This window comes from Pygoscelis adeliae, unplaced genomic scaffold (genome assembly GCF_000699105.1).
Source record: "Pygoscelis adeliae isolate BGI_AS28 unplaced genomic scaffold, ASM69910v1 Scaffold113, whole genome shotgun sequence".
Lineage (NCBI taxonomy): Eukaryota > Metazoa > Chordata > Aves > Sphenisciformes > Spheniscidae > Pygoscelis > Pygoscelis adeliae.
The window spans coordinates 5,516,363-5,534,313 of record NW_008825108.1 but is presented as its reverse complement, the minus strand read 5'-3'; the positions used below and the strand labels follow the sequence as shown (position 1 = coordinate 5,534,313).

The 17,951-nt window shown below is 38.3% G+C and overlaps 1 protein-coding gene across 1 annotated transcript in view; it reads left to right on the top strand.

Moving 5' to 3' along the window:
• The window catches only part of TRHDE (thyrotropin-releasing hormone degrading enzyme), a 223,010-nt gene that overhangs the window by 201,220 nt on the left and 3,839 nt on the right, over window positions 1–17,951 (top strand). The window contains exons 15-17 of the mRNA XM_009327544.1: window positions 11,366–11,533; window positions 12,089–12,229; window positions 17,212–17,293. Of these exons, the coding sequence (XP_009325819.1) occupies window positions 11,366–11,533; window positions 12,089–12,229; window positions 17,212–17,293 (391 nt within the window). The remainder of the gene's footprint in view (window positions 1–11,365; window positions 11,534–12,088; window positions 12,230–17,211; window positions 17,294–17,951) is intronic.

The window sequence follows — 17,951 nt, the reverse complement described above, 5'->3', positions numbered from 1 at the left end:
TCTCCAGACTTCTCTGGAGTATCTGCTTCTAAAGTTGTATCTGCTGAAAACTACTTCAAAAGTTCTTGTAGATGCCCTTCCCTCTTCTGAAACAGAACAAAGACATTGACTGATGCGTTGGAGAAAGCCTGGTCTTGGTGGGTTTGCATAGCCAGAGCACGAAGATAGAGTTCCAGAGAGCTCAGAGATATTTTCATATACAGGTATAATTTGAGTTTGACTGTGAGAGTAAAAATAAGGCTAATCTGCAACCTTTCCACCCATCCCCTCCCAAAAACCTTATTCTGGAAGACAAGATGTTTCATACAATGAGCTAATTCACAAGCAAGGCATGTTGGAAGGAACACAAATTCTTCAAAGCAGTAGACCCCAAAGTGAGACTAGGGAATTAGGCTTGTGTCCCAAGATTCTAATCAATACAAAATTAGGGTGATATTAAATTAATATGTGGTATTAAATACCACATAAATGCACAGGCAGCAAATCGTGTAAAGGAAGTTTTTGATTCCCTGGCAGTTACTGCAGTTAAAGTTTGAATAAGCATAACAGAGAATGTGCAATTAATAATACTGTACAAATGCTAAAATTCGTAACTTTTTAGCCATGTTTTTAATCTATGGCTTTTAGAAGTTCTTTTGAAATGTTTTTTCTGTTTCACTTGTAGCATTTAATTATGGATAAAGTGTTGGGTAATAAACAAATACAGTAACATCTAACTCTGTTTTACCAGCATATGCCTACAGTTGCTGTGGTTTCTAGTAATTATATTTAGCCTGGTAGGTCCAGAAATTAATTACCATCTACTCTTCACTGTAGGGGATTGAAATAATCATAATAATCAGTTACTGTTTGTACTTTGTAATTACATTCTGTTTTACCAGCATATGCCTACAGTTGCTGTGGTTTCTAGTAATTATATTTAGCCTGGTAGGTCCAGAAATTAATTACCATCTACTCTTCACTGTAGGGGATTGAAATAATCATAATAATCAGTTACTGTTTGTACTTTGTAATTACATGTTCTTTACTGTGCAAATAATTTGCCACTGTTCACCAAGTAAAATAATGGTCATTCATAGCACAAAGCCGGAAGTCCTCTTTGTGTTTCCAGCACTATTTGAAAAAAGCCGTTAGATTTCCAGTTGTAGCACTGCAGATTTTCTTACAGAATTAGTAAAAAAAAATCCTATACATGGGATCTGCAACATTAGCCTCCATGCATGAAAGTAGAAGTCAGCTGAGAGGCTTGAAGGCTTGAATTTCTAAAGTAATTGGGTGTTGCAGTGCTTCATTCTTAGATGCCTGGCTCACAGAGCAGAATCAGATGCTTGGAGTTACGCTTCCTACAAGGGGATTTGGGAACCTCTAAATGAAGTTGGTGGCAGCCACTATGCTGAGTGAAGACCCTCTTAACATGAGTCTGTGAAGAGAGAATGGGCCCTCATACAGTCTGGCACTACAGGCAGAAAGAGACCTGTATCAAATGAATATGTAAATGGTGATCATAGGGTTACGGGTCCTTGCAAAAGATGCCTTTCAAAAGTGTCACTGAAGCAGGAAAAGGTCTGCTCCTTTTCTTTTCAAACACAGCTGGCAGAGAAGCTGCTCCTCAACCCCCTTTTAAACAGTAGTTCTGAGATGGTGGTAGAGCTTCAGTTTAGTACCTCAGCCCTGCATCTGCCACATGCAGAAGACCACCCTGATAACCTATCTGTTAGGTGTTTGGGACAGTATTAAGACACTGCAATGCACTTTCCTCCTCTAGTTGAAGCGTAGCCACTGGGATTTACTTCATTAACAAGAGAAATAATACAGCTCTCCAGCCTAAAGATGAGAGCGTTCATCTGAGGGAGAGACGCTTGAGTACCTGAAATACCAGGATTACTTAGTATGCAAAGGGCTTTAGGTGGTATTGCTCACTACCATTTTTGCAGGGCAAAACATGATCCTAAAACAAGGAACATAACTCTAAAAAAGAAGTCTGGCTCTACAAGGAGCAAACCAAACATATAACATCATGTATAGAAGAGGCTATAAGGAAACATCTGGTTGTACTGGTCTAGGAATTGATATCATATTTAAATCCTTGCAGTTGTTTAAAAAGAAGTTATTATTTCTTTCAGCTGAAAAGTCTGAGATTAGACTTCGAGATATGTCTTACTGTCTTTTTAATCAATGAATTTAAGTAATTTTGCTCTTTTTAAATGGCTGATGGCTCCAGCACATTTTGCTTGAAAGTCTGCATTGACTTCTGACTTGATAGTTGATATGAAGGCAAACATTTTCACTCTGTTAAGTTGGGATATATGCTACTCCTGTATTGGAGCAGTGGAAACCCTTGAAACTTCCATGTTGATGTTCAGAAGAATACAAACCTAGTAGAAAACATAAGCACATTGAAATTCCCCTCGTAGTTTCAGAATGTAAGGTTACTGCGATTCGGTCAACAGCAGAATGCTGTACAGGAGAAGCTACTGTTGGCTGAAAATTAAGATGTTTGCTTCTACCTTCATTTAACTGAGCTCATTCCTGTGAAGCTCTTTCATGTGTGAAGAAATACATTATTCACACTCCTTAGAACAGCATTGTGGCTCAGCCTAAAAAATTAACAAAATTACCATACAATGATATAAGCTTGAGAATCAGCCTTGTTAACCCCTTTAACTTTCACTGCATATCTATTCTGAAAGAAAAACACGTTTCTCAGAGGATCAGCATTTTCAGACTTTCTGCCTTGGATAGACTGAATGAACGTGTATTTCTGAGGTTCAGGAAGGAATGTGTGGAGAGCTGCAATCTGTAAACTCCTGACAGGAGATATCATAACAACGGGTAACGTGAATACGCACTATGATGGCTCAAAGCATAACTTATCCATAGACACAGGCATGTTTTTGCAAACCTCTCTGTGGGTACAGGTGTGATTTTCTTCCAGCTACTGTTACCATCCATCAGCTACTGGTTGCCACGTATACATTTCTGCTGGCAAAGTGGACTGTGGATGTATGCTTGCTCGAGGCAGTTAGACGGGATAGCGTGAACATGTGAATATGTGAGAGCTGCTTTGAACTGAGACAGCTGATTCTGCCTTCAGTGGGAAAAGGAGTGCTTGTATTCTGGCTCTGTTAGAGCTGTGGTGATGCTATTCTTTTGCTAATATGCAGCACTGAGCAGTGGGAGGTGATAGTATTGCATCAGACGCAATTACGTGCGAAGTTTCTTTAAGATGTTACTGGACCCGTTGGAAGGCCCCTAGCTAGCCATAGCCACTTCCGTTTGCTCTTATTTTTTTTCTTTAGAAATGTAACCATTGCTATTTATTGGTTGCTGTCTTTTAAATGGGAACAAAGTACCTTAATGAATTGCCACAATACCCCTAGAAAACTTACAGTAAATGCACGTGATTGATCTGGGCTTCACGTCACTTTGGGGTGATTTTAGTTTTAATGCAGTTTTTACTATTTTTACTATGATTCTTCTGTCACAAGCACTGTGACGAGTTTTGTTTACTTGGAATACTGCCTTGCAGATATCATCAACTGAAAAAAAATGGGAAAATCCAATATTCTACCACATCAAACTTGTGTAAAGTGAGGGTTGCATTCTGATGTCTGCAAATTTGGTGTCTCTTGTCCTTGCACCTGTTATGCTGACCTTGTGGTTGATAACAATCTGCTAATCTTTGATCAACAGAGCTAAGCTCACTATGCTATTTGATAAGTAGAGCTAATGTTCAATACTTAGCTTCTTTCTAATACTTTTCTTTCTTTTTTTGCAATTCTGAGTGTACGTTCAATCTACACTTTCTAACGCAAGAGAGAGAGGAAGGCATGGGTTTTCTTTTTTTTTCTTTTTTAAGGAAAGCAATGCTCAGATGAATAGATGATGTTTGCAGTGGAGTGCAGGCTGCTGCACTGAATTAGACTGAAGTCAGAATCCATTCTGCAGCCCATGGGTTAATGAAGTTTGCATTTGTATGTCTTTGTGAATGAGGAGAAGTAGAGACTGCTGGATGATCCTGAATGCAAATCCAGATATTTTGAATCTGTTCTGGTCTCTAATCATCCAGGTCGTTCTGAGAAGTCTTGGGGTGGTGAGGTGGGGCCAGAGATCTCTGAAAAGAGAAAGTGAATTTTACTGTTCAATCTGTGGGTTTCAAGTCAGAACACATCTATGTGTCATTTTGCACTACAGATGAACCACTTTTGGTTACTGAAAAACGAAATCAGGATCTTGGATGATTGCATCCTAGTACTCAGTTACCTCATTTAATCTTTTTAAGTGTAATAATGTGGATATGGGCTTTTCCAGTGACTTCTGTTTGCCATTTCAAAAACTTTTGTCACATTGCTGTGACTGTTAGGAACAGAAGTTAATTCTTTATCAGTCTTAAGAAAGGTGCAAGTAATGAAGTAAGATGACTTCCATCACATAATTTGAACAAAGACAGCGATAACCAACAAGCCTAATTTAAGAGTACTAAATCTCCATACTTGTTTGCGCAGAATTTGTATTTCCTCTGCAAGGAACAATGGATTCATGTCCATCCACCTGCCTAAATTGGCAGTGTGCTTACTTGGATGGACCTTTAACTACTCAATGGAAATGCCACCAGAAAAACAAATTGCACTGCAAGAGTGTACAGGAGACTGTAACATGTCTATAACTGAAACTATCCATAGATCTGAGGGAGTGGTAAATAACAAATTACCAGTCATTAATTGAGATTATTTCAGTGAAGTCTGGCTTAGGTGATAGAAAATCAAATGTTTTTCCAAACAAAGCATTTTTTCTTTCCTTTTCCTCCTCCCTTATTTCTCTCTCTAATGACTTGAGATACATGATTTTGTTGCTTTGTTTCACATGGGCACACTAGTGCTACAGTCTTGCAACAACTTACAAATGTACTTAAGTTTAACCATCTACATAAGTGTTTGTGGGAATGTGGCCAACAGGTTAATTATTTTTGTTAGTTGCTTGGAAGAGGCACTAGCTTTTTTCACGGGTTTGATGCCCACCAGCTATTTTTGGAAATCATTAGCAGCAAACATGAAAAAATGAGAGTTATTTTCATTTTTTTCACACATGAATGTCTGATAAATGTAATACAATAAAATGGATCCCTTCTTCTGTGTTCTCAAGCCCTAGAAGTTTTAATTACTGGAAAAATTCAGGCATAGCTATTCGTGCATTTTGAAATGTTACTGGAGCTGTGCCAGCTAATGTCAGCCAATGTTGCTGAAGTGATTTAACTAATTAATAGGTTGTTACAACATTTGAGTAGAATCTTGCACTCAAGTCAATAAAACTGTTTAAGGAGGAAGAAAACACTGCTGAGTGCATGAGTTAATCAAGGAGTTAGTGCTCTGAAAGACCATCTGGGGAGTATGTCTGAAAAGAGAGAGGATTTCGTCTTGTGAAAGGCAAAACTGGGCTTTATGGGGCAGCCTTACCTTCTGACTTCTGTGTGTGATGACAATAAAATGACCCTATAGGTAGCAATTATGGATTAGCAGTAATTAATTTGCAATCCTTAGAAGTTAGATAGATTCGTCTCCAATTTTCTCATTCAGGAATGATCTCTCCACAACTCTGCAAAACAATTGAACAGAAAGGACCATATTTTTGTTGCAAAAACTGTCCAGAAAGGACAAAACAAAGCATATCTACTCCGAGATTAGTCTCACAAAGAAGTGCTTAACTCACCACTCAGTCGTTAAAATCAGTGTTGAAGAGCTTGAGTGCGCTAGTCGCGTGTTCAGTTACGGGATATCTGCTGTAGGAAGGGAAAGGAGCAATAGCAGTAACCATCACTTGAGGGATGATGTATTCTCTGCCTGCCTCAGTCGGACCCATGCGGTACCTGAAGCTTGGAAGCACAGGACTGGGACTGAGGAGACCTGGCATCTGTGCATAGCCTTGCCACAGACACCCCGAGTAGCCACATCCTCGGTTAATATCCCCTGAATTCAATGCCTGACAGGCACCTGAATGTCAAGCCCATCACAGCTCTGTGCCTCAATTTTCAAGGGGAAATTCTGCCCTTTCTCTTCAGACTGGCATGTGCTATGGCAGAGGATGCTCCCCTCCTCTGTGTGCATGGTGGTGCCAGCAGCATGGCTCCTGGAGTTTGCAATAGAGAATGGGAGTATAAGCTTTGGGACTGCCATCTTAAAAAATAAACTTTGTGTGGTGCCGTTACAACAGAATCTGTATTACAGATCTGCCAACAAAATACCAATACTTCATTGTTAGTTTTTATCTGAGCCTTGTAACCTATTAAACAAGACTATAAATATAGTCATCGAGAAAAATAGGCTTAAGTTAAATGTTAAATAGTTGCAAAAATAATGTTTCTGATTAATTTTCTTTGTCAAATAGTACCCTAAATGGTATTGAAATTTGTCACTTAATCAAAGAACTGTCTAAACTGTGTGCAATTACATTTTAAAAAATTAGAACACAATTTGCCCAGAAGATAAATAATTATGGTCCAATTTTATAAGTGTATCTCCAATTGTTAGAACATACTTTAAATAGGAGCAAGTATGTACCAATTAATTATAACTTAGGAGATTATTCTTAGCTCATTGTAGAGCTTTATTATTCACTCTCAGAAAAAAAAAAAATCCCTGTAAAGGCACAGCACAATTTTAATTAATTTTTTTCTCAACTGCTTAATTTTTAACTTTTTTCCCAAAGTGTTTAATTTTTAAACATGAGCTTTGCTAGCTACATATTTCATTCTCACCATCATATCTCTTAAGCAAGAGAAATAAAGTTAAATAAATTGGATCAGTATTCAAATAAAAGCCATTTAAAGTGATGCTTTCAAAAGTTAATCTTTATCTTTATTCTTCTGAAGTATCCATCAATCATATTAGCTCTTTAAAAATGAGAGCAGCCTTGAAGGCCCAAAAGAGGTTTAATATAAGGAGGGGATACATTCTGCAGTGTTATTACCTAAGCGGTATTGAAACAATGGTAATTTTATCCACTTGATTCCGTTAATACAAGGGGCAAACATTCCACGTGCTGATCTAGTGCCTTGGAACTGCAATTTCAGAACAACATTTTCCGTGAAACTATAAAATTAAAAAATCTGTAAACTGGGGAGATTTCACATGTTTAGATAACGATGAAATACAGGCCCATAATGACTGGAGAAGAGAGAAAGCAAAAATTCCCACAAATGAAGAAAATTCAATTAGAGGGCTCTCTGTTGAGGCAATAGTTAAAGAGAAATGACTTCGGGGATATTTGCGTTTTCATAAACAGTTTTTACTTCCACAAGAACTCCCCTGTTTACAGTCCTGATTACAAGCCTCTCACAGGAGTAATTTGTAGCTTTTCATAGCCGTAAGTTTTTTAGTTTCTGAAGCTAAGCCTTTTAAAATCAGTATTTGTTTTGATGTCTTGTTTTGTAGGGGCTGATTTTTTCACGTTGTCCTAATGACTTAGCTTATAGATAGAGACCTAAAACCTTCCCTGGAGCAATTCGTTGGATGGTATTGAGTAGATCTGCTGCAGCGCTGCAAGTATGCTATTACCAATTTGGTGGCAATAGAGTTTTCTTAGCAAGAAACATGGTGACATCTAGACTATGGGCATGGGATCAGTGCCGTCACTTGTTTTAAGTCGTCCTTCCTTCCCAGAGCATGCAAATGATCCTGCGGTTACTGACTGCACCGCTGCTAAAATCGCTAGTGTTGGCACTTAGAACGTAAAAGATGGAGTAGCTGGGAAAGCTCATTGAATTGATATGTTTTACTGTAAATTTCAAGAATTTAAACTTCACAAGTGAGGAATGCTGACCTTTCTGGGGTTAGACATCCACTTCTAGGTACCTCTGCTGCTGACTGCACTAGCCAAACACAGAGTGACAGTCCTTCCAGCACACAGTTCCTACCTGAAATAATGGGGCAATCAACCAAAAAAGAATTACCTTTTCCAGGTGCCTTATAGTTCCTTAGAGTGTCTGTTGGCTGAGTCACATCTCTTGCAGTAAGCCAAAGATAATATTTCTGCCGGCAAAGCTCAGAAAGAACTACGCGTGCTTCTAAAAAAATGATTTAGCGTTTGGGTGTCAAGATATAAAGTCCTTCCTTCATTGAAATAAGGCTTGACTGGGTTCAGTAGTTCTTCATATTCAGATATCATATGTTAAAACAGATTTGGGGCAACAGGTTGTTTGGTCCCACGGTCAGGATAGCATCCCTTAGTCCTTTTAGTTTAGCATATGTTTCTTATGGCTGCTGTCAGTGTATTAAATCCCAAATTGAAAGCAAAAAAAGACATAAGCTGGTAAGGAAGTTGTGCTTTAAGGACAAATAACCTAGTGTATCAGAAAATCAAGACACAATGATATCGCTTTCATGTTCTATGCAGTGTATGTGTATATGGCTGCATATTTATGTTACTGTAATTGCTGACCTGAAGTTTTGAGAGAGTTGCAGTTATTTAGAAAACTTTAGGCCTCATTCTGAGTTGATATAAGCCAACACAAAGGCAGCACCTAAATATCTGCTCCATTAATTTTAGTATGTCTTGATTTTTTGTGTTTAAATATGTAGTTTTAATTTTCTGTAATAGACTCAATTATATGCAGTTTCCTTTGCATGCACTTTTTGAAAGAAAGGTTAAATGGGGGGGAAATAAATTGTTGGTATTCATTAATGTTTGAAACATCGCAACAAAGGCTTGATGATAGACTTTCAAGTAAGAAGTACAAATTCCATTACAGCAAAATGGAAATTCAGCACCTAGCACACATGGATAATTCTGTAAATGTCAACCAAACTCACATTTTAGTAATGTTAACTCAGTTTTTGAGAATCAAAACTCAGTAGTATGGAAAGGCTGGTGAAAGTGATAACTTTTTTTCTTTACTGTCCATTTATATTTAAACACTATTTCTTTTAATGGATCTGGTCAGCTTTAAGGATTTTCTGGTTTCCTTGGCCTTGGTGTAACAGTTCTATAGACAACACAAAAGCAGTTGCATAGACCATACATAAGCCAAAACCTACTGATCCTGGGTAAATCTGAGGAGAGTTACTAACTTTTTTCAGTGCCAAGCTTTTTACGTCATCTGAACATTGAGGGAAAAAATCTAAGAAGGTAATAGTAAGCATCAAGGGGGAGGAACTGTGGAACCTGCATTTTCTGGAGGTCCCATCTATGTGTCGATGGCACGTAGGAATTGCTTGAGCTCTGTGGTCATAACCATAGCAATGCTGATTGCCTGGCATGGCTCGGGACGGGCATGTTCTCACACAGTGATTTGGTGGTGGGAGGAGAAGAAACAGTAAGATCTCGAACCATGCCAGGATCTGCACTGTAGTACCAATCTACACTGGCTAGATGGTAACAGTTCATGGCAGAGATGAGACATTGCTTTAGAAGGCAATATTGCCGATGTGTGCTGCACATAGGTAAAAGTTTCGTATTTCTAGCAACTTTAAAATGGATTACATTTCTCTTGCCTACTCTTTCAGTTTTGCTTTGGAGAGTTTACTCCTGAATAAATGTCTGGGTTTGTCTGCATCAAATGCAAAATACTTCAGCACTGGTCAAGGCAGTCCTTTGTGGCTCTGTCAGCATGGGACTCTGCTAAAAAATCTCCAAGAAGCAGCACTATCCTGAGCCATGTCAGCTCAGCAGAAGCAAAATTCATGCGACTGTCTGCATCTAAACCTGCAGATATGCCCTCTGAGCTGATGACTACACTCACCAGAGAACATGAATAAAGCCTCAACCTCAGGACTTTTTTACTACTTAGAAAAGCGTAACAAAAAAGCAGTCGGCATTAATTCCCCAAAGTTCAAGGAGTGCACTTTTTTTTCCAGTTTTGCCTTAATTTAGCTACATATTCCTTTTATTCTTTTTCTTAAGAAACCATCATAGTTGTTGAGACCAGCTAACCCTATAGAGGCAACAACAGTTTGTCACCCTTCACAGTCATCAATATATGGTTTCCTACCTTGCCTACTTCCTTCTGAAGTACTGAAGAGGAACCAAAACTTTGAAATGCTGAAAAGCGTCACTGGTTTCATTTTCCAGGGACTCAGACATGGCCAAAGAGATAAGCTGAGGTTTTTTAACAAAAACACTCATCACAGAGCCCAGCAATAGAAAATTTCCGTGGAAGAAAGTTTTTTTTCTGGAGAATGAATAGATGGGAGTAAAAGAACCTCTTTGTTCTTGACTGCGATAGCCTAGTCTATGGTATAAGACTTTGGTGAAAGTCTTACAATTAAAGTATTGATGTAAACTTTTCTTTCAGTGTTGTGTAAGATTCGATATCAAATTTTACAGAGGTAATTTCATTCTTTGTCTCCCTGTATTACTGACCAGACACTGACAGCAGCTGTATGTACTTCTAGATTCTCTGAAGAGGTCTTGCATATGAAGTTCCAGAGGTGTTTCAGCCCAGCTATTAGTAACTAGAGAACTGTGTTTTGGTATAATTTTTACCAACAAAAAGAGGGCGTTCTTTTCCGCAAATCAAAAGCACATTCCTCTGAGAAATGTCTAGCTTTATCTGCAGGAATAGCCTTTAGCTCACAAATGTTTCAGCTTCTATGCCTGTATAGGAAACATAAGCAGGGTAGGAAATGGAAAGCCCAGCTGAGATCTTTTTAGAAGAAAATGGTACATAGGCAAGTCCTATACTAGGTCTGAATTTGGCTTCAAGAAGCTTTCAGAACTGTAGTCTGAGTTTATATTACTTGAGCAGTAATCACAGTTCACAACCATCCTATGACATAGCTGGTTTTGTACTGGTATTAATATGCTGAAAAAATGAACAGATCTTTCTCTTTTCTTCACTCCTGAAAACACCATTTTTAAGTAGCATTGTCTCAGCACATCCTTCCTTACTTATATGTTACTATATGAAGATGGAGCACGTCACAGCACAAGCAAGGAGGAATTTCTGGCTGATCAGCTCCTGTTCTAAAACCTCAGTACTAAGGACAAGTACTAAGGACAAGAAGAGATTTGGCTTAGAGCCTGGCAACAGAGTGATAAGATCCCGTGCTAATTTGGAGAGCTTATGTCACCTGTCCTGCAGGTTATGTGGCACATTATGTGTTGATGAACTGGGTGACCATAATTTATAGTCTCCTGACGAAGTGACAGCGTTATGAGAAGAATGGCATGCATGTGTTACCCATTAGAAAATCCGTTAGGATGGCCTGGAAGATTTTTGTGGCAGTAAAGAGATGCAAATGTAATTTTCCAAAAAAAGATTACTGTTGCACTTTAATTTTGGAGTCTCATAAATGTAGTGATGTTCCTCCTTTGTTTCCAGTATCAGGAGGCTGCTTATTTACCACAATGCTATTACTGATTTCTTTTGTAGAATCCCACTCAACGTGAGAGACATTGTCTACTGTACAGGAGTTTCACTGATGGATGAAGATGTATGGGAGTTCATTTGGATGAAATTTCATTCTACCACAGCAGTGTCTGAGAAGAAAATATTATTAGAAGCCTTAACTTGCAGTGATGACAGAAACTTGCTTAACAGGTACAAAAATATTATATATCTGTATCGGACTATTACCAATAATCACTTCAACATTTATGCATCATCATTTGAGCTTTGGTCTAAATGAAAGAACTATGCTTTTCAAGCACAGGCTTACTGTCTCTTTAAACTGTCTTATGTTTTTGCATTATGAAAATTGACATATATTATGTCTTTTCGCTTTCAGATTTTCCTATGTTCATTGGAAGTGTTTGAAATCCTATAATAATTGCTGTTATTTTTTTGTTGGCATATCCTTTATTTAAATGTATTGACCAGTCTGATCTTACTGATGTGCATGAAAATGCACATCTAAAGTTCCACTGTTTTTACCAAAATCCTTTTACATCGAGATTTTTCTGAATCATAAATGTGTCTGGTCTTTGGAATCATAAAAATAAAAAATAAAAAAATTAAAAAAAAAAAACCACTTGGAGATTTAAACAAACCATTTGGCAGTGATTTTTTTTTTTCTGAGAGTTTTCTGATGTGCTGTTGTTAGACTGTGTTGGTGAAACTAAATAGGATTTTTTTTTTCCTTGTTTCTCCCACTAGGCTTTTGAATTTGTCTCTCAACTCAGAAGTTGTCCTGGATCAGGATGCAATTGATGTGATAATCCACGTAGCTCGAAATCCACATGGAAGGGATCTTGCTTGGAAGTTTTTCAGAGAAAAATGGAAAATATTAAATGCTAGGTAAGGATAAAAAGTCTAAATTTATTTTCTTTTTCTTATTTTGATGTAATTCATGTAAGTATTGTATATGTATGTATTCATGTAAGTTCTTGAATCTAGTCCATTCTCTTCTAATCCATAGAGATGTCTCTAAATATGAAATACATACGTATGAGTCATAAACGCATTTATTCATGGATTATCACACACATGCATAGAAACATTTGTCTCTTAGCAATCATCTGTATATATATCTATTACTGTATTGTGTCTGCACGTATGATAATGAATTCTATCTATATGTCAAGTGCTGCAGTTCTACTTTTACATAGATAAAAAAGCAGCAGTTCCCAAAGGAGTTTTGCTGATTTTAAGTCTGACAGAAAAAAAAAGTTTGCAAGAACATTATTTCAACGGTGGAAAAAAACACCAAACCATTTTTGAAGCATTTCCGTTTTCAAAAGGATGCTAATATAGCGTCATCCTCTTTCCTTCCACCCTGTGTTTCAGGTCAGTTTCAAGTCACAGTAGAGCAACATTTTGAATTAAAAATACATGAACGGGAAGGAGACGGGGTTGTTTCTTATACCTACTTCTCTTTCTCTTTGAACAAGTGCTACATGCTCCTACTCGGAAGCCCAGTCAACATTTTAAAATCCTTTTTGATGAAGATTTTTATATTAATTCAATGAATAAGAAATTTCTTTAGTTCTTTAGGGACAGCCTGAGGGTCTGAAAGATTTCACAGCAGCTCATCTGATACTGACAGATTAGAAGGGACCGTAACTCAGATGAGGTTCAAGTTCTTAAAGGCGGGTGTCCAAGAACTTCAGACACCCCATGCCAGGCCATTCCCATGGTGTTGGCAGAAAAAGTATTGGAGATCTGTTCCATTCTGGACTTGTGAGGAGCCATCTAGTGTACCACAGAATATTTGAAATGGTATATTTAAGATGCTGTATTTAAGCAACTAAATCCTAGTGCTTGATGAATACAGGTACAAAGCCTACTATAGGTTTCACAGCATCAAAAGAAGAGCCAAGGAAACTCAGAGACTTTTCTAAAGATTCAAAAAGTTGTTCATGCTGTTTTGGATAATACTTTATAGTATAGTGGGATTTTAGAAGAAGTTCAGCTGGGAAAATAGGTTTGAGCTGGAATTGGTTTTGGAAGTTTATATTGCAGGAGCATACTTTCTGAAAGTAATTTCCAAAAAGCTTTAAGAGTGCTGAAGAGTTTAAAAATCAAGAATCCTCTGCTTCTGGTATGATTATTCCAGGAACTGGACTTTTACACAGAAAGTGGATGGCAGACCCATTGCTATTATGCAACCCAGTGCAGTTAGTTATGCTCTGGTTAGCAAATAATTTTTCAGGTTATTCCAGGGATTTATACAGAGTTTAGGCATAAATCTGTCAAAATCTGTATTGCTACAAACGCATATGCAGAAGTTGTGTCCTACCTTAGCAAGTAGGTTCATCTGACTACCTAGCTAACACCTGTGATTTTAGATGTGGACAAGGTTAAGCAGTGTAGACAAATGGACAAGATTTAGAAAACTATGCCATGTGCCAAATTTTTTTTGTGTTTTAATTTTAAATAGCTTAACTTCACCTAAAATTTGAATTTTATTTATCTCACTTGCTTGGAATGCATCACTGTGTTATCTGAGTTCCTAACAATTAACAAGGCCTTATCAAAAACCTGTTATTGTCCTTTTTTTTAATGAGTAAATAAAAGAGAGTCTGTCTCTGCCCAACACTGACTTTATGTTACCTGCATTCAGTTTGATCTCCAAACACAAGTCAGAGCCACCAGAGTTGCTTTTTTCTGAAAGGGATATCCAGTTGAGTTTCTATCAATTGCCAAAAGATTCAAAACAGTGGAATGAAATAGTTCATGCAAGCTGTACATATGTGATGTATATTGAAAATAACTTTGTTTTGTAATTGTAGATTAAAACCTTTTAAGAGAGACTTTGAGAGGGTGGAATTAGTCTAACACCTTGCCCCTTAAAATGTTCAGTGAAGCAGTGACAGGATAGAATGCAAAATTAGGCTTCTGATTTAGGCTTGCCACGCTAGTACATTTTTAAAATACAAGCTTTATTGCAGAATTATAGTTCCAGTATACTCTGTCCCAAGGCATCTTTTTTCTACAATTATAATTTATTATTTAATTTTATTTAAAATTAAAATACTTTGTACGAACCGTTAATTTAATAAGGTGATATCTCAATGGTATTTCCCATTGAATTTATTATAAAAGGTGTTGACGTTTGAGATAGTAACATGAAAGAACTGAGGGTGATTAAATTATGCTATAATGCTATTTCCTCTAACTTTAAAACACGGCATGTCAAAGAGTTGGAATGACAACAAAATATTGTTATCCCTTTATATTTTTGCAGTATGCTTGTATTCACATTGTCCAGAAGATACTGATAATGTATAAAGTCTTCAAAATCACTTATATCCCATTTACAAAGGTGACTTAGAAATTGAGGTGCCTAACAAGTCTTTCGTAAGAAATCCGTGGGTCTAAGACTGCTGAACTTCTGAAAAGGAGAATCGAAAATATTATGCTTGAATTCCTGTTACCTGAGCATGCACTACCTTGGCTCCTAAATAATTTTCATCGTGTGTTCACGTGTGTGTCTGTGTGTGAAAATTTAATCCAACAGCTGCTTGTAAGAATTCCTTCATTCTCAAGTGCCGAATCATTTGTCAGCATTTGGGAATTTGACAGTGTTTGGGAAGCCATTTACATCTGTCCGAAGTAAGTGGACTATGCTGCCTCTCGAGTTGAGCTCACACAAGTGCAAAGCCTGTACAAATGTGAGGTATTGGAGGTTCACACCCCCCGAAGTAAAGGAGCGGGTGGAGAGCCCGTGACTCCAGGATGTTTCCAGGGAGCTCAGGCGTGTAAGGTCCTGGTTCTGCAGTGCTGTGGCCTTTCCTGTGAAGGGTGGGAAGACTGATACTTGCAAGACTTTTTCTATTTATTCTCTTGTTTCACAGCTGCAAAATACTGTTTTGGGAGGTGGCTTTTCTAGAATTTTTGCCAGCAGAGCCCGTTCAGAAATTGCTGTTAGTGGCTGACTTTTTACCAAGTATGCGTAGTGGGCAGTAATCAGCACAGGTATTCATGAAGGTATCATTTTCAGTGGAAGGAATTCTGCTACTTCTTGTTTGCACTGTGGCTACAGTACAGACTGCAAGAAAAATAAAATCCCTGCAGTGGTTTTTATGAGGTCACTTCTGTAAAGTGAATTGGTGACCTTGTCAAAAGACCCCATCAAGAGGAGCTTCCAATTTTCCAAGCAGTCAATTATGAGGCTAAGCTGAGACTGTAATAATAACGGGCTTTGTTAGAAAGCCTAAACGTGCTTAAAGGACCATGAAATCCATACTTCCCATAGGAGGCATTTGCCTCTGGATGTCTGTATATGTCAGTGTGACTGAAGTTTTGGAAAAAGATGTACTTGCTGAAATATCCATGAATAATTCAGTTGTTAGTGGTCAGGGAGTAGGATTTTTGATACCTATAACTGTGTTTCCCCTTATACAAGCTCAAGGTAGCAAGCAACACAGTGTACACCTTCCCTAAAACAGAATCTTCCCAAAGAAAACCCAGTTCTCTTCCCTCTCCCTCTTTCTATCCCTCTCTTGGGGCTATCCCTCTCCATTTCTCTTTCTTTCTCCCTTTTGAGAGGACTGTGGCTTAGAGTACCTAAGCATTTAAGGGTAATTAATTTAGGATTAAAAGAAGCAGAACAGAAAGCTGGGACCGTGCTAGTTCATTTCACTTTGAATTTTGAATTCCTCCTCTAAATCAGTTTGTAAAAGCGGGGTATGAACTGAATTGTTCCCCCAAATAAACTTAATTGCAGTGAAGTCTATTGGTATTACTTACACATGTCTGACAGGGGAGCTGGATTCACTATTTTAAAAACAGTCATGTTCAGATTAGCTAGATATTGCTTTGGATGTATGTGCAGATAAAGGTAAGGGTAACTATTTGTCAAGTGCCTTTTGTTATGCTGAATGACATCTAACTGGAATAAAAGACTTGCTTTCAGTTTCCAGTGGAATTACATTCCTCATACTAGAGACTTTGGAAAAAAACCCCAAACCACAAACTATTCCAACATGAAATGCAAAACTTCAGGAGTAGTCTGGGTAATCTTATAAGTGATGTAGATGCTTCATTTGGGGGATTGAAAAAAACCTTTGGGAAAGCAAATGGAACAGCAGGATTTGAATGGCCAGTTTCAAAGCAACAACCTGCAGAAGGTCGTTGCTGATTGCCGCTGAGTATCCTACCATACATTGGCCTTTAAATATTCCTTGCCCAAACTTTCAAGTTTTCATTCCAGGTTGGTTCTTTGAAGATGCTGCATCATGGACCAGGGGATTATTTTAGCAGTATTATTCTTTAGCAGTATTATTTATTTTAATTATCAGGTACTGGAACAAGAGAATTTGATTCAGTTCACTTATCTAGAGGTTATTTGTAATGTTGTTGAGGTGGATGAATACAAAATACAGAGAAGGCTGCAGCACTTCAAAAAGTCTGTTTTAATGGTACAGCTAGGAGGGTTCCTCTGAATACTTCTCCATAGCTGCTGCTCCCCTCCTTCTTTGGCGCCTGTATTTTGAGCTGCTTCGTGTCATTACATTGAATGAAAGCTGTTTCGTTAAGTGTTCATTGTGGTTTGGTCCTCTCCTCCTCTGGAGCTCTCATCTGTGGCTGTAGTTCAGCCCATTCTACTTAGCATCCAACTAAAAGTTAACTACAAATAGCTCAGCCTAGAAGAAGGTCTCAGTCCAGGTTTTTAGCATGAAACACTGGAATACCAGTGTCCAATTCCAGTGCTATTCCCTTGGATCCCCATAATCAGTCCCATGTCTTCTCCCTTGCTTACAGAAGACTACTTTCTCATTTTCAACTGGCCTGGCACTTGCTCTAACTCTCTGTGCACCTTCTTTTTGCCCTTGCAGGTACGGAGAAGCATTATTTATGAATTCGAAGCTTATCAGTGGGGTCACAGAATTCCTCAATACCGAAGAAGAACTAAGAGAGGTAATTTTTAAATGACTTCCAGCATGTGAGGCTGTATTTGTTGTAAGCAGGGAGCAGGGTAGGAGCAATAAGGTGTCGGTTGTCCGGGAACTCTGGTTACTCAGCTGGAGTCGCAGGCCCGTGCTGCAGCTGGGCAGCACGAGGATGAGGAGCAGATTGCAAAGGCACCCGAGTGGTTAGAAGTGGTGTCAGGAGGTGGGTAGTGCAGGCACTTGTCTGTGCTTGGCTGGATATGTAGGTTTGTTTTTAATCCCTTGACTACTGGTTGAGAAACTAAAGAGGAGATCTTTCTATCCACGTTAGTTTATGCTGCAGAGGGCAGCCCTAAAATAACCCAGTGTTGAAAGTAGAAGCTGCCAGTGCCTCCTCTGTTTTTCTTTTGCCTACAGTATTTACATGTGAGAAAAGCTGTTAACCTGATATTCTGGCCAAATGACACCACAATAGTTTGTTCTAAATAGAATCATAGAATCATAGAATCATAGAATCATTAAGGTTGGAAGAGACCTCCAAGATCATTGAGTCCAACCTTCAACCCAACACCACCATGCCCACTAAACCATGTCCCTAAGAGCCTCGTCTACCCGTCTTTTAAATATCTCCAGGGATGGTGACTCAACCACTTCCCTGGGCAGCCTGTTCCAACGGTTAAGCACTC